Source organism: Sinocyclocheilus grahami, unplaced genomic scaffold (genome assembly GCF_001515645.1).
Source record: "Sinocyclocheilus grahami isolate Dianchi unplaced genomic scaffold, SAMN03320097.WGS_v1.1 scaffold799.1, whole genome shotgun sequence".
Classification (NCBI taxonomy): Eukaryota; Metazoa; Chordata; class Actinopteri; order Cypriniformes; family Cyprinidae; genus Sinocyclocheilus; species Sinocyclocheilus grahami.
This window is the reverse complement of record NW_015505978.1, coordinates 72,253-88,864: the sequence shown is the minus strand read 5'-3', so window position 1 is coordinate 88,864 and position 16,612 is coordinate 72,253. Positions and strand designations below refer to the sequence as shown.

At 34.0% G+C, this 16,612-nt stretch overlaps 1 protein-coding gene across 1 annotated transcript in view; it reads left to right on the top strand.

Moving 5' to 3' along the window:
- Positions 1-4,901, top strand: part of LOC107561929 (nucleoside diphosphate kinase 6) — a 6,056-nt gene extending 1,155 nt beyond the window's left edge. The window contains exons 2-5 of the mRNA XM_016246465.1: positions 838-937; positions 1,338-1,377; positions 2,992-3,152; positions 4,514-4,901. Of these exons, the coding sequence (XP_016101951.1) occupies positions 838-937; positions 1,338-1,377; positions 2,992-3,152; positions 4,514-4,623 (411 nt within the window). The 3' untranslated portion in view covers positions 4,624-4,901. The remainder of the gene's footprint in view (positions 1-837; positions 938-1,337; positions 1,378-2,991; positions 3,153-4,513) is intronic.
- Positions 4,902-16,612: the final 11,711 nt, after the last annotated feature.

Below are 16,612 nucleotides of genomic sequence, written 5' to 3'. Positions count from 1 at the left end.
CACACATATATATATATATATATGTGTGTGTGTGTTTGTGTGTATTATGTATTCAAATGAGAGCAATAAAAATTAAACACTTACTAAAATTGCATGTCGTGTGACCATTAATCAACATCAGAGAACTATGAACATGCAAATGTGAAGTATGAAATGCAAAATAATTTGAAATATTATAAAAATGTATTATATAAATCTAGAAGTTTCAGGGGGTACTTCAAGTAAATATTTTAGGTTAAAACCTGACAAAAAAGTTTGGGAATCCCTGGCTTAATTCATAAAGTTACTTTCCCCGCTATAAAAAAAATTAAACCTATCATGAGCAATATTCACTGGAGTAACAAGTGTGACAACTAGCCCCAGTCTCCCCTATACCCATCCTGCTGAATGTTACCCTTTTAATGAAGAAAGATGGATGTCTTGTAACTCAAAATATGTGGAGGCTTAAAGCTACATAATCATTTGTCTTTACTATTAAAACAAGCCAATGTCTCGCCTGATTTAATTCCCGCTGTCTGTTGCTTAAAAGAGATGAAGGTGCTTTTAATTAGTAACAATTTCCTCATGCAACGTGTTTTACAAACTGAAGCCCTGATTGCTTTAATTTACACCACCGAGACTAAACCTCTTAATTAACTATTTTTATTTCTATGCTAAGATCCTTTGTCGTCTTGTTGTTGAGGGCAAACATGAAATGAAAAGACCTACAGCAAAACTGCAACAGGCTTCCATTAGCATAGCAATGCATTTTCACCGACAATGAGTTTTAGTTTTAAGAGATGCCGATGGGCACAGGAGCACAGAAACATTTGAATATAATATTTCTTTTCATTTCAGGCTCTTCATCAGAAGATTCTCGAAAACTTCATTATTGTCAGAAAGAAGGATCTGATGTGGAGAGCAGAAGATTCAGAAAAGTTTTATGCTGAACATGCAGGTAGAAAAGGATCATTCTTCCTATAATATCCACTGCATGAATGAAAAAGGTCTGTGTTTGTAACAGATCGAATGGTTAAGTACATGTGTGGGTGGGTGTCCGTGTGATGCGTGATTTTAAACAGGGTGAGTCATAGTAAAGGCTTCACATAATGTTGACACAGCATGTGGAGAGAGAACATGGTACTCAGTCTCAGCTTATACATATCCTGCATCCAAAGAAAAGCAGCTGCCTCACATTCATATGTCTCTATTATGTATGCAAGAGCCTTTTCAGACCATATTAACCATAAACCACATCAATCTCGTTGGCTTATTCCTAGTGGATAAATTGATCAAAAGATAAAAGATAAGCAGCAGTTTATTTTTGGTTATCATTCCTGACTGTTTTTATTTTACAGGACGTTTTTTCTATCAAAGACTGGTTGAATTCATGTCAAGGTAAATGTTTATTGTCATTTCTCCACTAATCATTCAAGTGCTTATTGTTAATAATGTTTTTGTAAAAAAACACTTATTTGATATAATGGCTCTCTGAAGGAGGTTTATATTCACAGGTATAATTTTATGTACCTGTGAATATAAGATTGTGGACATATATTTGTATGTATGATTAAATAATGTTAAGCTTTAAGCTGTAGATCTATCTATTGATCTAATATATATGAAATAATATATGTATAGATAATATATATATATATATGTATGTGTGTGTGTATTTTCTGTTTCATTTTAATTTAATTTTGTGTCAGGCACAGTGTGTGCCTGATGAAGGTCTTTGACCGAAACATTGCCACTTTTAAGTATTTCTAAATAAAGGGAGAATAACAGTGTGCAGATCTTTTTTGTTTTATTTGATAAAGGTAAAACTTATTCATAGTACCAGGAAGAGGAACAACTGCTGTAGAAATTCTTGAAACTGTATGTTATTGGACTGAACATGCATTTATGGACATCAAAGTTTGACCATGTAACTAACCCCTTGTAGCTTCACGAGTCTTGACAACAGCTTTTCCTCAAATTACCCTCTGAGCTGATTATCCTACAGGTTCACAGACATTATTCATTAACGGCAGTTAAATCACTGCATTCAGAAAGAGTGGAAAGGAATGGATGTACTTGATTTAGCTTTGTGTACTACTTGAATATTAACACATACTCTACCATTCAAACGTTTGGGGTCAGTAAGAAGTTGTTAATACTTTCAATCAGCGAGGATGCATTAAATCGATCAAAACTGACAGCAAATAAATGTATAATGTTATAAATATTTAAAATAAATGTTTTTTTGAACTCCATTCAATGTAACAGCACAACTGTTTTCAACATTGATAATAAAAAAATCAACTTGAGCACCAAATCAGTATATTAAAATAATTTCAGAATAGATTACATTTTAAAATGATGAAAACAGAAAAGTTGTTTTAAATTGTAATAATATTTTACAATATTACAGTATTTTGTGTTATATAAATGCAACCTTGGTGAGCAAGACTTCTTTTAAAACATTACAAAAAATGTTACTGACCCTAAACTTTTGAGCGGTAGTGTATTTTAAATTATTGTGAAACTACAGATGCTGTATGCTGTACTGTTGCTCTTCCTCTCAAAAAGAATAATTAATGCAGATATATGTTCTCTCATCTGTGGCGAGGGACATCAATGCTCGTTGTTAATGTAGCGGTTGATCCAGTTTAGACAGTGAGGCTTAGAGAGTGATGTTACCATGGCACCCTTTCCTCAGAACATGTCTTTGTCTGTGAAAGATAAAACATTACCACAGCGCTCGAACTGACCTGTGTCTTTTAGTCTACGTCAGAGTCATTTAAAAATAAGAAGCTGATTATTCCTAAGGTTTTAGTTCCATTTGTGTGCCAGCAGTGCCACTTAGGCATGTACTGCTCATCTTTTGTGACTAGTCCTGAATATACTATTAACGTCATATAAGAAAAAATATATATATTTTGGATTCAATTCTATTTAGCCATCTGTGCGAACACAAGGTTGTCACAGCTCCCTGTGTAATCCTGCTATTCACTTATATTCCCACAATAGTGGCCCAATGAGAGCATACATCCTAGCCAGGGAAGACGCTATCACTCACTGGAGGGGGATGATGGGTCCAACCAAAGTGTTTAGAGCTCGCTTCACTTCACCAGACACCCTGCGGGGCCAATACGGGCTGACTGACACCAGGAACACTACTCATGGTTCAGGTAGAGTAAAACTGAACACTTAAAGGGTTAGTTTACCCAGAAATGAAAATTCTGTCATTAATTACTCACCCTCATGTTGTTTGAAACCCGTAAGAACTTCGTTCATCTTCGGATTGCAATTTACGAAGCTACGAGAATACTTTTTTGCACAAAGAAAACCAAAATAACGACTTTATTCCACATTTTCGTCTCTACTGTGTCACTTTGGTGATCCTGCATCATGGTACTGTCGTTAACGTGCGTCCACAAGTGACGCAGTAGAGACGAAAATGTGGAATAAAGTCATTATTTTTGTTTTCTTTGCGCAAAAAGGTATTCTCGTAGCTTCGTAACTTTACAGTTGAACCACTGATGTCACACGGACTACTTTGTTGATCATCTTGGTACTTTTCTGGACCTTGAACGTGGTAGTTACCTTGCTGTCTATGGGAGGGTCAGAGAGCCTTCGGATTTCATCAAAAATATCTTAAATTGTGTTCCGAAGATGAACGAAGGTCATTCACGATTTTTGGGTGAACTAACCCTTTAAGAGTTAAAGGAATAGTTTTAAAAATTAAAATTAGCTAAAAATGTACTCATCCTCAGGCTATCCAAGATGTAGATCAGTTTGTTTCTTCATCACAACCAATTAAATCCCTTGCTTGTATCCTATGTAGTGAATGGGTGCCATCAGAATGAGAGTCAAAACAACTGATAAAAACAAAAGTAATCCACATGACTTCAGTCTATCAATTAACATCTTTTGAAGTGAAAAGTTGAATGTTTATAAGAAACAAATTCATCAATAAGGCGTTATAACTTTAAAGTTGAAACTGTTACTTCTGGACAAAATGCAAGACCTCTATCCATAATACCGCTTCCTCCAGTACGGACGCAACGGTTTAAAGTTAAAAACATGTTAATGGTGGATTTGTTTACTACAGACATGCAGCTTTTCACTTCTCAAGATGTTAATTGATGGAGTTGTATGGATTACTTGTGGATTATTGTTAGTGATGTTTTTATCAGCTCTTTGGACTCTCATTCTGACGGCACCCATTCACTGCAGAGGATCCATTGGGAAGCAAGTGATTTAAATTTCTACAAATCTGTTGTGATGAAGAAACAAACTCATCTACATCTTGGATGATCTGAGGATGAGTACGTTTTCTGCAAATTTTCATATTTGGGTCAACTATTCCTTTAACTGGCTAAACGGTTAATAACCTCTCTAGAAAAGGCCTAATGAGTGTTTGTTTTAAAACTCTAAATAAATCCTAAACCATAACATAGATTTGACAAAATAAAGACTAATTTCTTAAATGTTTTAAATGATAAAAATATTCTACTATTCTAAAGTTTCAACATTTTCTTCCTTTCAGATTCAGTTGAATCTGCCAAGAGAGAGATTTCATTTTTCTTTCCAGAATTCAATGCAGATGAGTGGAAGTCGAGGGAAGAGCCACGTTTTAGGTCGGGACTTACTGAATAGGAGAGACAAATTCATACTCTCCAGGACACATGCTGATCACTGGTCTGATGGTGCTTTTACAGGACTACATGAATATGACTTTCACCAGATGTTTCAGCATTTGATGTTTTCTCTGCATTGCCATGTTACTCGTTTGTGACCACAGAATATCTCCACCGCAGCTCTGCCAACACCATTATATTCATTTGTATGTGTTTTATATGTATGTATAAATTTATATTTGTTCTAGCTTTGAATGTCAATAAATTTTTACCTCAACGTAGCAAACTCTAAACACAGTTCTTTTTTAAGTTACACAGTATCCCTGTTATGATATACTAACAGAATATAGTTAGGACTGCAAAGGTGTAACAATGGGACTTTAAAATATATAAAGAGGTTTTTGAAACAGCATTCCTTTCCATTTAGGAAAATGTGTAAATTGTTGAATGTCCATTTGACACTTTTAAGATTCCTTAAAACAGTGGGGGGTTTTGATTAAAATTTTATGAAATTCCTTTGAGAAACCCCAAAAAGTAATTGTAAAATATCCTGACAACCACATTATTCTTTAGATTAACTTGACATTTTACATTAAGGCTCAATTAATTAACATTAGTTAATGCATTAGGTATCAGGAACTAGCAATGAACAATACATTTTAAAGTTTTTTATTCATTGTTACTTCAGTTAATTATAAACCATTGCTCTAAAAATATTTAGGCTTATATATTCAAGATTTTAAAATTTAATTTATAAAATTTCCATCCATTTGGATTAAACCGTTTTAATATTAATAAACAGTATGATGAATATTTATCAGTCATACATGAATGAAACAAGAATGAGATTTATGTAATAGTATTAAAGCAAATACGTTTTAAATGCGCAATAACCAGGTTTATAAATTCATCACTCAATTAAATGTATTAATTGCATACAGTTGAACTAATTGAATCTTGCTTGTTCCACAACTAGCATTATTTGAACCATATTCATACTTTTTAACTGATTTTATTTAACTGTTTTCAAAATCAACCGATTTAATGCCAATTATTTTCAAATGTCTTTAAATTAAAAAAAATTTGAATTCACAATAATAACCTATGCCAAGTGTACCTGATGTTATTGTTTACAAATGAGTAATAAATATAAAATAAAAATATTAGTATATGTAAAAATTAACATGAACCTATATTAATAAATGCTGTAAAAGTATTGTTCATTGTTACTTCATAATGCCTAATTAATTAATGTTAATATATAGAACCTTTTTGTAAAATGTTAATTCAGAGACTGAAGCAAGAGAAAGATTGGGATACAGTAATAGTTATTATGCACTTCCAAATTACCACAATAGATATTTAATTACTCAACAATAAACATCATCTTCCAGTCAGTAAAGCAGTGACATATAAAACAATATTGGAATAACAAAACAGAGCTGCTTTATATTCTTACATACTACCTTTCGCAGTAGTGCTAGCTTGCTACAGAAGCTGTAATTAGGTTTTGAACAAATGTTTGCACGTGTACCCCAAAAGGCTAAAGGCAACAATAGTGTGGTAGTAAGAGCCCTGATTTTTCAAAATTAAAGCAGTGCATCAACTTCAAGTCACCCTTTTTCTGGGAAAAAATGTGTGTTGTTGGTATGTTTTTTTTTAACTGTGCAAGTATAATTTTTACACTTTTCACAAAATCAATCAGCCAGTCATTAAGGGTCCACCTATCCTGTGCTTTAAGTGTAAGTACAGTAGATGGTTTTACTAAGATTTTTGTTGGCATACAGTGGAAAGATGTACATAAAAAATAGACATTATTAAAGGGGTCCTATTATGCTCTTTTACAAAGTTTTGATTTTGTTTTGGGGGTGTACTAGAACAGGCTCTCATACTAGGTTGTTCGAAAAACACATTATTTTTCACATATTTTACATTATTACAATACCTCTCTCCCCAGTCTGGCATGAATGGCTCGAATAGTTCCTGTATCAAATGAAGGCCCGCCTTCTGAAATACGAAATATGCTGTGACTGGTTAGCTGGGCCAGTGTGTGCTGTGATTGGCAGCACTCGGCGCCTAAATATTGTGTCAAAATCAAATCTATTTGAGCTCCATTTAAACCCGGATGATTGTAATCACTCTAAGTTCGTCTGCCTTGAGAAAGCTAGCGTGTCTCCGACATAGTGATAACACTCGTTGCCTTCTCTAGTGCAGCTCAACCAGGTCTCGTCCCATTTGTCGATATTTGTGATATCACAAATCCCGGAAAATATGCGTTGTAGTCCAAACGAGTCGTTCGTTGCAGTTTTTGAAAAGTGATTTCTGTTAAATAAAATATCTCCTTTTGAATTGGACTTTGAGCTTTGCAGATCTTTTTTATGCTCAAACAGCAACATTACAGACTAACTAAAGTTGAAAAAGTGAAAAAGCATAATAGGACCCCTTTAAATCAGTCTAGTGGAACTGAACAATGAAACTAACAATTAACTGACCCTTGAAACCCGTTAAGCACAGCACTGATGAACTTCTTCATTTAGGTCATCCCTGCTTTTTACTTCTTTGGTCCCTGACATCTTCACCAAAGCTTTCCTGAAACCCAAGATACAGTCTTCATGAGGTCTTGGGAAACACCTCATTGAGGCAATGAGTCAACTACTGCGTCCATCAAACCATCCACAGGTTTCATGACCTCGTAGGTGGTTTGTGATGTTTCCTTGATCTTCCCGCTCTTATCCACCTGCCGGATACTTTGAGTCACAGTGATGGTCACTTGCTTGGTGGACATCCGGTTGTCCTGCCATTTGGTCTAATGATGACATTGAAAGATTATAATTATTATGACATAATGATGATCTTTTTAACATTTAATTACAGTTTTCCCTCAATTGCTTAGACAACCTATCGCATTTCTCAGATAAATAATCAAAAGGTCACATTTTATTTCCAAATTTTTTATTTATTTCAGCTATAGTTTTCAATGCAACGTTTCACATTTTAATTTAGTTTAAACTTGTACTAAAATAATTAAATCTAAAACTGAGATAAAATGTATTAATTTTTTTTTTGAAAAATTGACAAAAAAATTACAACAAAACAAAAACTTTAAATGAGATTAAAATGAAAAATATAAAAAGAAAAAGAAATTCAAATATGAATAAACATAATAGTATCTCAATGATATTAAAATAACACTGGTCTGTTTTTCATGCACAATATCAATTGTTTTAATCAGTGTGCATAATTGTATTAATTGTATTACTGTCCACTTTAATAAAAATAAATAATAATGATCAATTATTTTCTGTATAATAAGTCAAACGAAACACATTTCTGGTGTGGTGTGGATGAAGCGTTACATAAGACAAGGGTCAGAAACACTGATTTAGTTTACAGTGTCTTGTTCACACATGCTGCATGGAGAAGACTAAACCAAAAAAACAAAAAAAACAATTATGTTCTATTAAAATACTTACTATTTCCTCAGTTCGTAACACGCTCCTCCTCTGCACTGTGGTGCCAGAAGAAGACAGCACTTCCTGTTCTTGAGAAGAGAGGATTGCAGGGGTGCTGCTAGGTTTCATGTCATTCAGACCCATCTCAGACATGGCAGAACACACTTTCAGATATGCCTGAGCTGGAGCAGGCAGACCATCATCAAAGAGATCTGTGGTCAGAAAGAAATATGGAAGTTATTTATTCTCAAAATAAATGAAGTTATTTTAACAAAATCACTGTAGTAGTGACCATGTCAGAAATATTTCACATATGGGTGGAGGTACAAAATAAATGTAAATATCTATCTATCTATCTATCTATCTATCTATCTATCTATCTATCTATCTATCTATCTATCTATCTATCTATCTGTCTGTCTGTCTGTCTGTACTGTACTGTAGATCAGTAGATAGTATTCCTTTTATTGTCATATTATATACCGTATATGAATTAAATCAATTAAAAATTAATATATTAAAATATATACATAAAATATACATACATAAATATATGTATGATTTATAAATTATTTCTAAATCATACATACGTACAACACTGGTGTATACAAGGCCAATTTGTTAAATAAAAATAAATAAAATAAAAACAGTAATACTGTGAAATATAATACTATATTTACTAATACAGACTATATTTATATATTTATAATATATACTCGATATGCCATATTTACTAATATAATAATATATTTTAAAATGTAATTTATTTCAGCGATGGTAAAGCCGATGTTTCTTGAGCAGCAAATCAGTATATTAGAGTGTTCATGTGACACTTAAGACTGGAGTAATTTTTCAATTCAACAATTCTGCACAAAGTGGTAAGGAGCACTTATTGTGTTCATCCTGGCTCGTATTGTCGTACTGAAGTACTAAAGGGATTTAACCATCTCCATGGCAACAAGAGGCCTACTTGAATGAATTGCTCACCAACAGCAAAAATGAGATATGAAATATGATCTCAGTCCGTTCTCACCGATGTTGGCAGTTTTCTCTGATGGGAAGCCCACCTCTGAAGAGTTTTCTTGTCGTACAAAATGATTGTGGATCTTTTTGACAGCGCTTAAAAATCCACTACTGTTAAAGTGCAGTTTATGTGTTAGGCTAGAGCATTGTGATATTCATATCTCCCTTCAGGCTGAAGGCATTCGTGTGTTTGTTTACTGAACACAAAATCATAATATAGAATAACTTCTATAATCAAGAACAAAATGGCATGTTTGAGAATAGTTTTGATAACAGCAGTTCGTTATTTGCTGTTATTGTACAGCAAGGTCCATTCATAAGAATTGAGGACATTTAAATGAAATCGAAATGAATCAGCATTTGATTCCATTTCTGAAAGATATGCCTTTTAGATAATGGCAACTGCCCTACTAATGTGATTTAGATTAATAATTGGTTTGACTGTAATGTGCAACATGGAGGTTTCAGCTAATCATAACGATCTGCTCTCTACCCCCCCAATTGCTCTCTATCCCTGTCCAAAAAAAAAAAAAACTTATAAAAAAGATGTATCCCTTTATAATACCCTAATCCCAATACACCATTTTATGTGTGATTCAGATGATTACTGTGTTTTTGTTTGTTCCAAACCCATTCACCATACATAGAATGCTTGAAGTTGCCATTGTGTTCCACATTTGTCTGTGTTAATGAAACCCCTGCTAAACAAAGCAACTAATGAAAAGAGAGACAAGACTTCAGAAAATGCAAGTGTTTTAAACTGTGCATGTTTGAATGCACTGTGTATATAAAAACAATTTATAAAAACTGTGTATGCATTTATGACCCTGATGTGCTTTCAAAATGATTGTGTAAAGCAGAAAACTAAAGGATAAAAGTTAGCTGCAGTGTTATAGTCATCAAACATCTGTCTGACAGTATATTACAAACTGAGGCCTACACAACAACATTGACTGTTGTGCCATTTATCTCTTTAAAATAGAGGGAAAAACAGCAATATTGATGAAATATTATTGCAATTTATACGAATGGGTTTGTATTTTAATATATTTTAATATGCATTTTATTTCTGTGATGGTAAAGCTGAATTTTCAGCAGCCATTATGCCAGTCTTCAGTGTCACATGATCCTTCAGTAATCATTCAAATATACTGATTTGCTGCTCAAGAGACATTTATTATTATTATTATTATTATCAGTTTTGAAAACAGTTGTGCTGCTTAATAATGTTTGTGGAAATGGTGATACAATTTATTTCAGGATTCGTTTATGAATAGAAAGGTCAAAAGATCTTACAAAACTTCTGTAACATCATAAATGTCTTTATTGACATTACTGCCAATTTAATGTGTCATTGCTAAATAAAACTATTATTATTTTTATTTACTTACTTGCTCCAAACCTTTTAGCCTTTACTTTATGTCACAGCCATGATATGATTTACTACTTGCTAGTTGCTGTTGGTATTAAGGGGATGGACACTGAATCTAGAAAGCATCTGATTGGACAAAAATCTGTGTAGTGCAGGATTTTATATTATATCTGTCAACGTTTAGAAGTACACTAGCATTTAGATGAGCTCAAAGCTACATGCATGGACTACAAGCGTAATCGGGGCTTTAATGGCATAAAACATTACTCAAGCTCGTATCTGCTACCCACAGACATCCTCTATTGTATTTTATTTCTGACTTGTTTTATGCTTGTTGTTACCCCTCCAAATACAGCCCCTTCTTTTAAAAGCATATTCATTGTGCTCAGTGCAGTGGTGCAGTTAACTTTGAAATTAATAAAAAGAAACTTTTTGCTAAATGAAAGAGGAAAACCATGCCAACTGCATTTTGTACAAGCTCCTTTTTCATCTGGCCAGAACTGTTACTTTTCTCACAATAACACTTCCCTACTTTATATGCAGTAAGAGTATAGTTGCCCACACTGGATTTTGCTTTGTCCAGGTGACGGGATCCTGCTTTCTGTGTCTAAGTTAAGATTCCCATCAAGACTAGCTTCTCCTGGCAGAATATACTCCACTCTTCTGATCCCACAATTTTTCGCTCAGTCGAGCCAAGCCCAGTCCACACAACGCTGGGAGCTAAATCCACCTCATCTATCACAGCCAGACCTGATGCAGTCGGCACACACATATAGTGTATATGAGGAGGCACCAAACTAAATAATCTCACAGCCCTAAAACAGGATCAGGTGTGAACAATTTTTAGGGATGTATGATATATCAGTACCATCGGTTATCATCTGGTAGATACTGAATATTAAATTGTGAATACTCATTTAATCTTTTTACATTTAGATTCAACATCATCTAACACACTCTTAAAGGAATAGTTCACACATAAACGAAGATTTGCTGAAAATATACTCACTCTCAGGCCATCCAAGATGTAGATTAGTTTTTTCTTCCTTACAACAGATTTGGAGAAATGTATCATTACATCACTTGCTCACCAATGGATCCTCTGCAGTGAATGGGTGCCGTCAGGGTGAGAGTCCAAACAGCTGATAAAAACATCACAGTAATCCACAAGTAATCCACACCACTCCAGTCCATCAATTAACCTCTTGTGAAGTGAAAAGTTGAATGTTTGAAACAAACAAATCCATCATTAATGAGTTCCTGCCTGATTCAGACAGGATGACTTTTTAACTGGAGAAAGCAATATTAATATACATAGGATATTAATATACATAATATACATAATATACACAACGGTTTGAAGTTAAAATGCCTGTCATGGACAAATCATGGACTTGTGTCTTGCAAACACACAGCTTGTGTGTTTGCAGATTACTTAAATTACTTGTGGATTATTGTGATGTTTTATCAGCTGTTTGGACTCTTATTCTGACGGCACCCATTCACTGCAGAGGATCCATTGGTGAGCAAGTGATGTAATGCTAAATTTATCCAAATGTGTTCCAAAGAATCTCATATGGCCTGAGAATGAGTACATTTTCAGCAAATCGTTTTTGGATTAACTATTTCTTGCAAGTCAACATTTAAAATCACTAATAACTTATTTTAGTTTTAGTGCTTTAATTTCTTTAGGCAAAATAGCATAGACGTTTTAGATCTCTCTATTAATCGGTTATCATTAATTATCGGCTTATCAATATTGGCCAGAATTTTAAGATCAGTGTCTCCCTAGCATTATTACTTACTTACAAAAGACAACAAAGTGCCATTTAATTTTTGAAAAAAACCCACAAAAACCTTAAAGGGGTCATATGATGCGATTTCAAGTTTTCTTTTCTCTTTGGAGTGTTACAAACTGTTCGTGAATAGATTAGATCCCTAAAATTGCAAAGACTAAAGTCTCAAACCCAAAGAGATATTCTTTATAAAAGTTAAGACTCGTCCACGCCCCCCTAAAATGCCTCGTTTAAACATGCCCCCACATGTCTACGTCACTGTGTGGGAAGATTTGCATAACACCGCCCAAATGTTCACGCAAAGAAAGAAAAGGCGTAACTTTATTGTTGCTGCCACCGCCGCTGCCATGTTGTGAAGACGCTGTGTGTTTGGTTGCGAAAGTGAAAATTACTTTGTTTGGTCTTCCAAAAGAGGACACAACTAGAAATCAGTGGTTAAGTTGTATTTACAACACTGTTCCAGAACCATTATAATCTGTAATTATGTCCCCACTGGATGCAACAAATGCCTCGTTTATAATGGGTTTTATTGGTTTTGTCTAGTCGCGCTGGGACACGACATCACAATATGGTAAGGGGCGTAACATTTCTGTCACACGCTTGAGGTATTCGGCCAATCACAACGCACTGGATAGCTGGCCAATCAGAGCACATCTCACTTTTCAGAACGATGAGCTTTGTAAAAATCGACGTGTTTCAGAAAGGTGGGGCATAGAGGAGAAACAATAATGTACAGTATGTGGAAAATAATGTGGTTTTTTAACCTTAAACCGCATAAACACATTTCATTACACCAAATATACAAAATAATGTTCTTTTTAGCAACATCATATGACCCCTTTAATGAAACAGTTTGCACTTTTTAAGGAACTTATTTTTCAGTATTTATTTGGCCACTGCATTACAAATGAATAGCTGTGCATTGTACCTTTCAGCACATGTAAATCAGCAGTGCTCTGAAGCGTCAGTCTGCTGTGGTTATATTCCAGTCAGTACAGAGTCTTTAACTGGGGAAGAAGAATCTATGGAATTCATTAGACCTTGATGGCCTCTTGTTGACGGACCTTTCGTCTGTTTCCTTTTACTACAGTAAATGAAATGTGGACAGCTTATTTCAAAATGCTGACCCCTGCGCTGACTAAGGATTTAAGCAGAATAAAAGGACTTGGCATAAACAGCGATGTTTAACTTCAAAAGCTCAAGCATATTAGCATAATAAGAGCTTACATGTTGACAGATGGAAGCAGCCTGTGGATGTCAACTAGCCAGCTGGCCCTTCCTGATATTTTGGAAATGTTCTGATTTTTATTTAATTTTTACAATTTTTGACTTTTGCATGCTCTGCTTTGTGCTGCTTCATTTTCCAACAGACAATAGACAGTGAATGGTTCAGAGTCCAGGAATGTTCCAGACTGAGCGTTATCAATAGCTTGTTTGGCAATGATGAAAGGAAAGTCTGTAACAATTTAGCTCCATATGAGCATTTTTGAGAAAACAAACCTTTAATAAACAAAAAGCCAGACAAAGCTTTTCATTAAACATTAAAGAGACATTTAGAGTTTTACTGCACAGCAGTTTACTGAATAAATGTGCTGCAGATTTGGAGTTGGTCTTTGGCATGGCAATATTGGTATGGCTCTCTTTGTGCTTTAGCGACAGTTTCCACTACAAAAAGCACATAATGCTCAGCTTCACTGTTAAAAGATAAACATTCTTTTCCTCTTTTCTAAAAGAAAAAAAAACATTTATAAAATATGAGCAATATGCAATATGCTTCGCTGAGATATACAGTACATATGTGATAGAGTAATATGAAAGAAAGAATTGTTCTTCCATTTCACATCACAGCAATGTTCACCCATGTGAAAAACAAGTGCACTTAATTGTATTAAACATGCACTTGTAGTGTACTTCACATTTTCAAAGTATATTTTTAAAAATCTGTATTTGTAGATTTTATAATATTAATTAAATGAAATGCCACTTGATAGTACTTAAAGAGAGTACTTTTTATGACTATAACTAAATCATGCTTTAATAATATTTTGCCATGCTTTAAAGAGTCTGTAACAATTTAGCTCCATATGAGCATTTTTGAGAAAACAAACCTTTAATAAACAAAAAGCCAGACAAAGCTTTTCATTAAACATTAAAGAGACATTTAGAGTTTTACTGCACAGCAGTTTACTGAATAAATGTGCTGCAGATTTGGAGTTGGTCTTTGGCATGGCAATATTGGTATGGCTCTCTTTGTGCTTTAGCGACAGTTTCCACTACAAAAAGCACATAATGCTCAGCTTCACTGTTAAAAGATAAACATTCTTTTCCTCTTTTCTAAAAGAAAAAAAAACATTTATAAAATATGAGCAATATGCAATATGCTTCGCTGAGATATACAGTACATATGTGATAGAGTAATATGAAAGAAAGAATTGTTCTTCCATTTCACATCACAGCAATGTTCACCCATGTGAAAAACAAGTGCACTTAATTGTATTAAACATGCACTTGTAGTGTACTTCACATTTTCAAAGTATATTTTTAAAAATCTGTATTTGTAGATTTTATAATATTAATTAAATGAAATGCCACTTGATAGTACTTAAAGAGAGTACTTTTTATGACTATAACTAAATCATGCTTTAATAATATTTTGCCATGCTTTAAAGGACACTTGTGTTGATATGCTGACAAACATACTAAAGCACCTTTGAAGTACTTGATTATAATTTAACTGAAGTGTGTTATTCAATATTGCATCTAAAGTATGTGTGCTATATATTGTATATATTAGTTTACATTAAATGCTTGTCAGTGCACTTCAACCATTTTTCAAAGACAACAGAAAAAATTATGAAATTACATATAAGGTCCTACTTAAGTGGGTCAAAAAAACATTTTAACGTTTAGCTAATTGCATCTAATATACAGTAAATCTAAACTATGATACATTTTAATTTAATTACAATCAAGTGTCAAAAACATCACATTCAGTTTACACTTACATTTTTTCTTTTAAAGTATATCATTTTTGTAATACTCTTTTTCAAATTATGCTGAACTGTACTTCTTTTTCATATGGGGAAATTTATGGAGATATTGTATGCAATAATAAAAGCCCATCATAGTCTAAGTCATAGTATGTTTTGGTCCTGTTTTGTCTTATAGAGGTCAGTGTATGACTGTGTACTGGCAGATGTGACCTGGAATCAGCAGTGACATATGTGTTTAGATGAAAACATGTGAAGATGAGTAAGATGTCTCCTTTGCATGATAAATTATCCTAAAATAATGGACAGTATAAGAGCCTATATACAGCATCAAATCAATCTTTCTAAAGCTTGTCAGCTGCATTGATTACCTGTATTGAATGAGTAGTGTGTATGAATTAAAAAGAGTAAAATGCATGTCTAAAAGTAACTTGCTGCAGGGAATTCACATCATGCTGACTAAATGGAGAAGAGAAGCAGCTTGACACATTCTGAGTCCTTAATGGACAGCACAGCATTCCGACTGGCAATCCATTCTTCAATTTCTTTAGCCTGTTTAAAATGATCTTCTACAATTCTTTTTTTCCTCTTGTTCATTCAGATGTTGTTTATTTAGTTGGATCCCCATTAGCTATGCCCTAAGGCATTGTTAGTCTTCCTGGGGTCCACACAACACTTAACATTCATCCATTATTACATACATTAAAAAAATAAAAAGTTAAATACATTCTCCACATTCCAAAGCATCTCTATAAAGATTTCTTCCACACTTTTAATATCTATAACACCTACTATATAAAAAACGTATTGCTTATTCAACTAATGCCTATACCTCAACCTATAAGTACAGAATTCCAAGGTATTGTGCTGTTTGTTTCACTGAGCTCTTCAGTTGTTTTGTCAGTGACTATGTTCTGTGGCTATTTTGCTGATAAATGCTTGACAAAACTAGAACAGGCAGATAAGCTGACGACAGCGGCACTCTAGTTAGCTAACCTCCTCTTCCACAATAGCTGCAGCACAAGCTTATTTTTGTCTTGCTTTGGCTGCAAACCTCAGAAAACATTACGTTTTTGTATTTGCATACATGGATGACTTTTAGCATAAAAGAAAAACTTTGAATAGGGAAAGAGCAAGTGATTGAGAATGAAAGAAAGGGGAGAGAGCGCAATGATCCAGTAAAGAAGGGTAAGTCCGTTCTTGAGGAGTCGGCCATGGATGACGGCTGAATGACCCTTGCTAAACTCGATATGCAGAGTCATCAGTGAGATCTGACAGACAGAGATGATTTAATGCTCGTGAGGACAGTGGTGGAACTCCTCTTCTATTTGTCCTTTATCATCTTGGCCTGAGAGTTTAGTATAGTTTAGTAGAA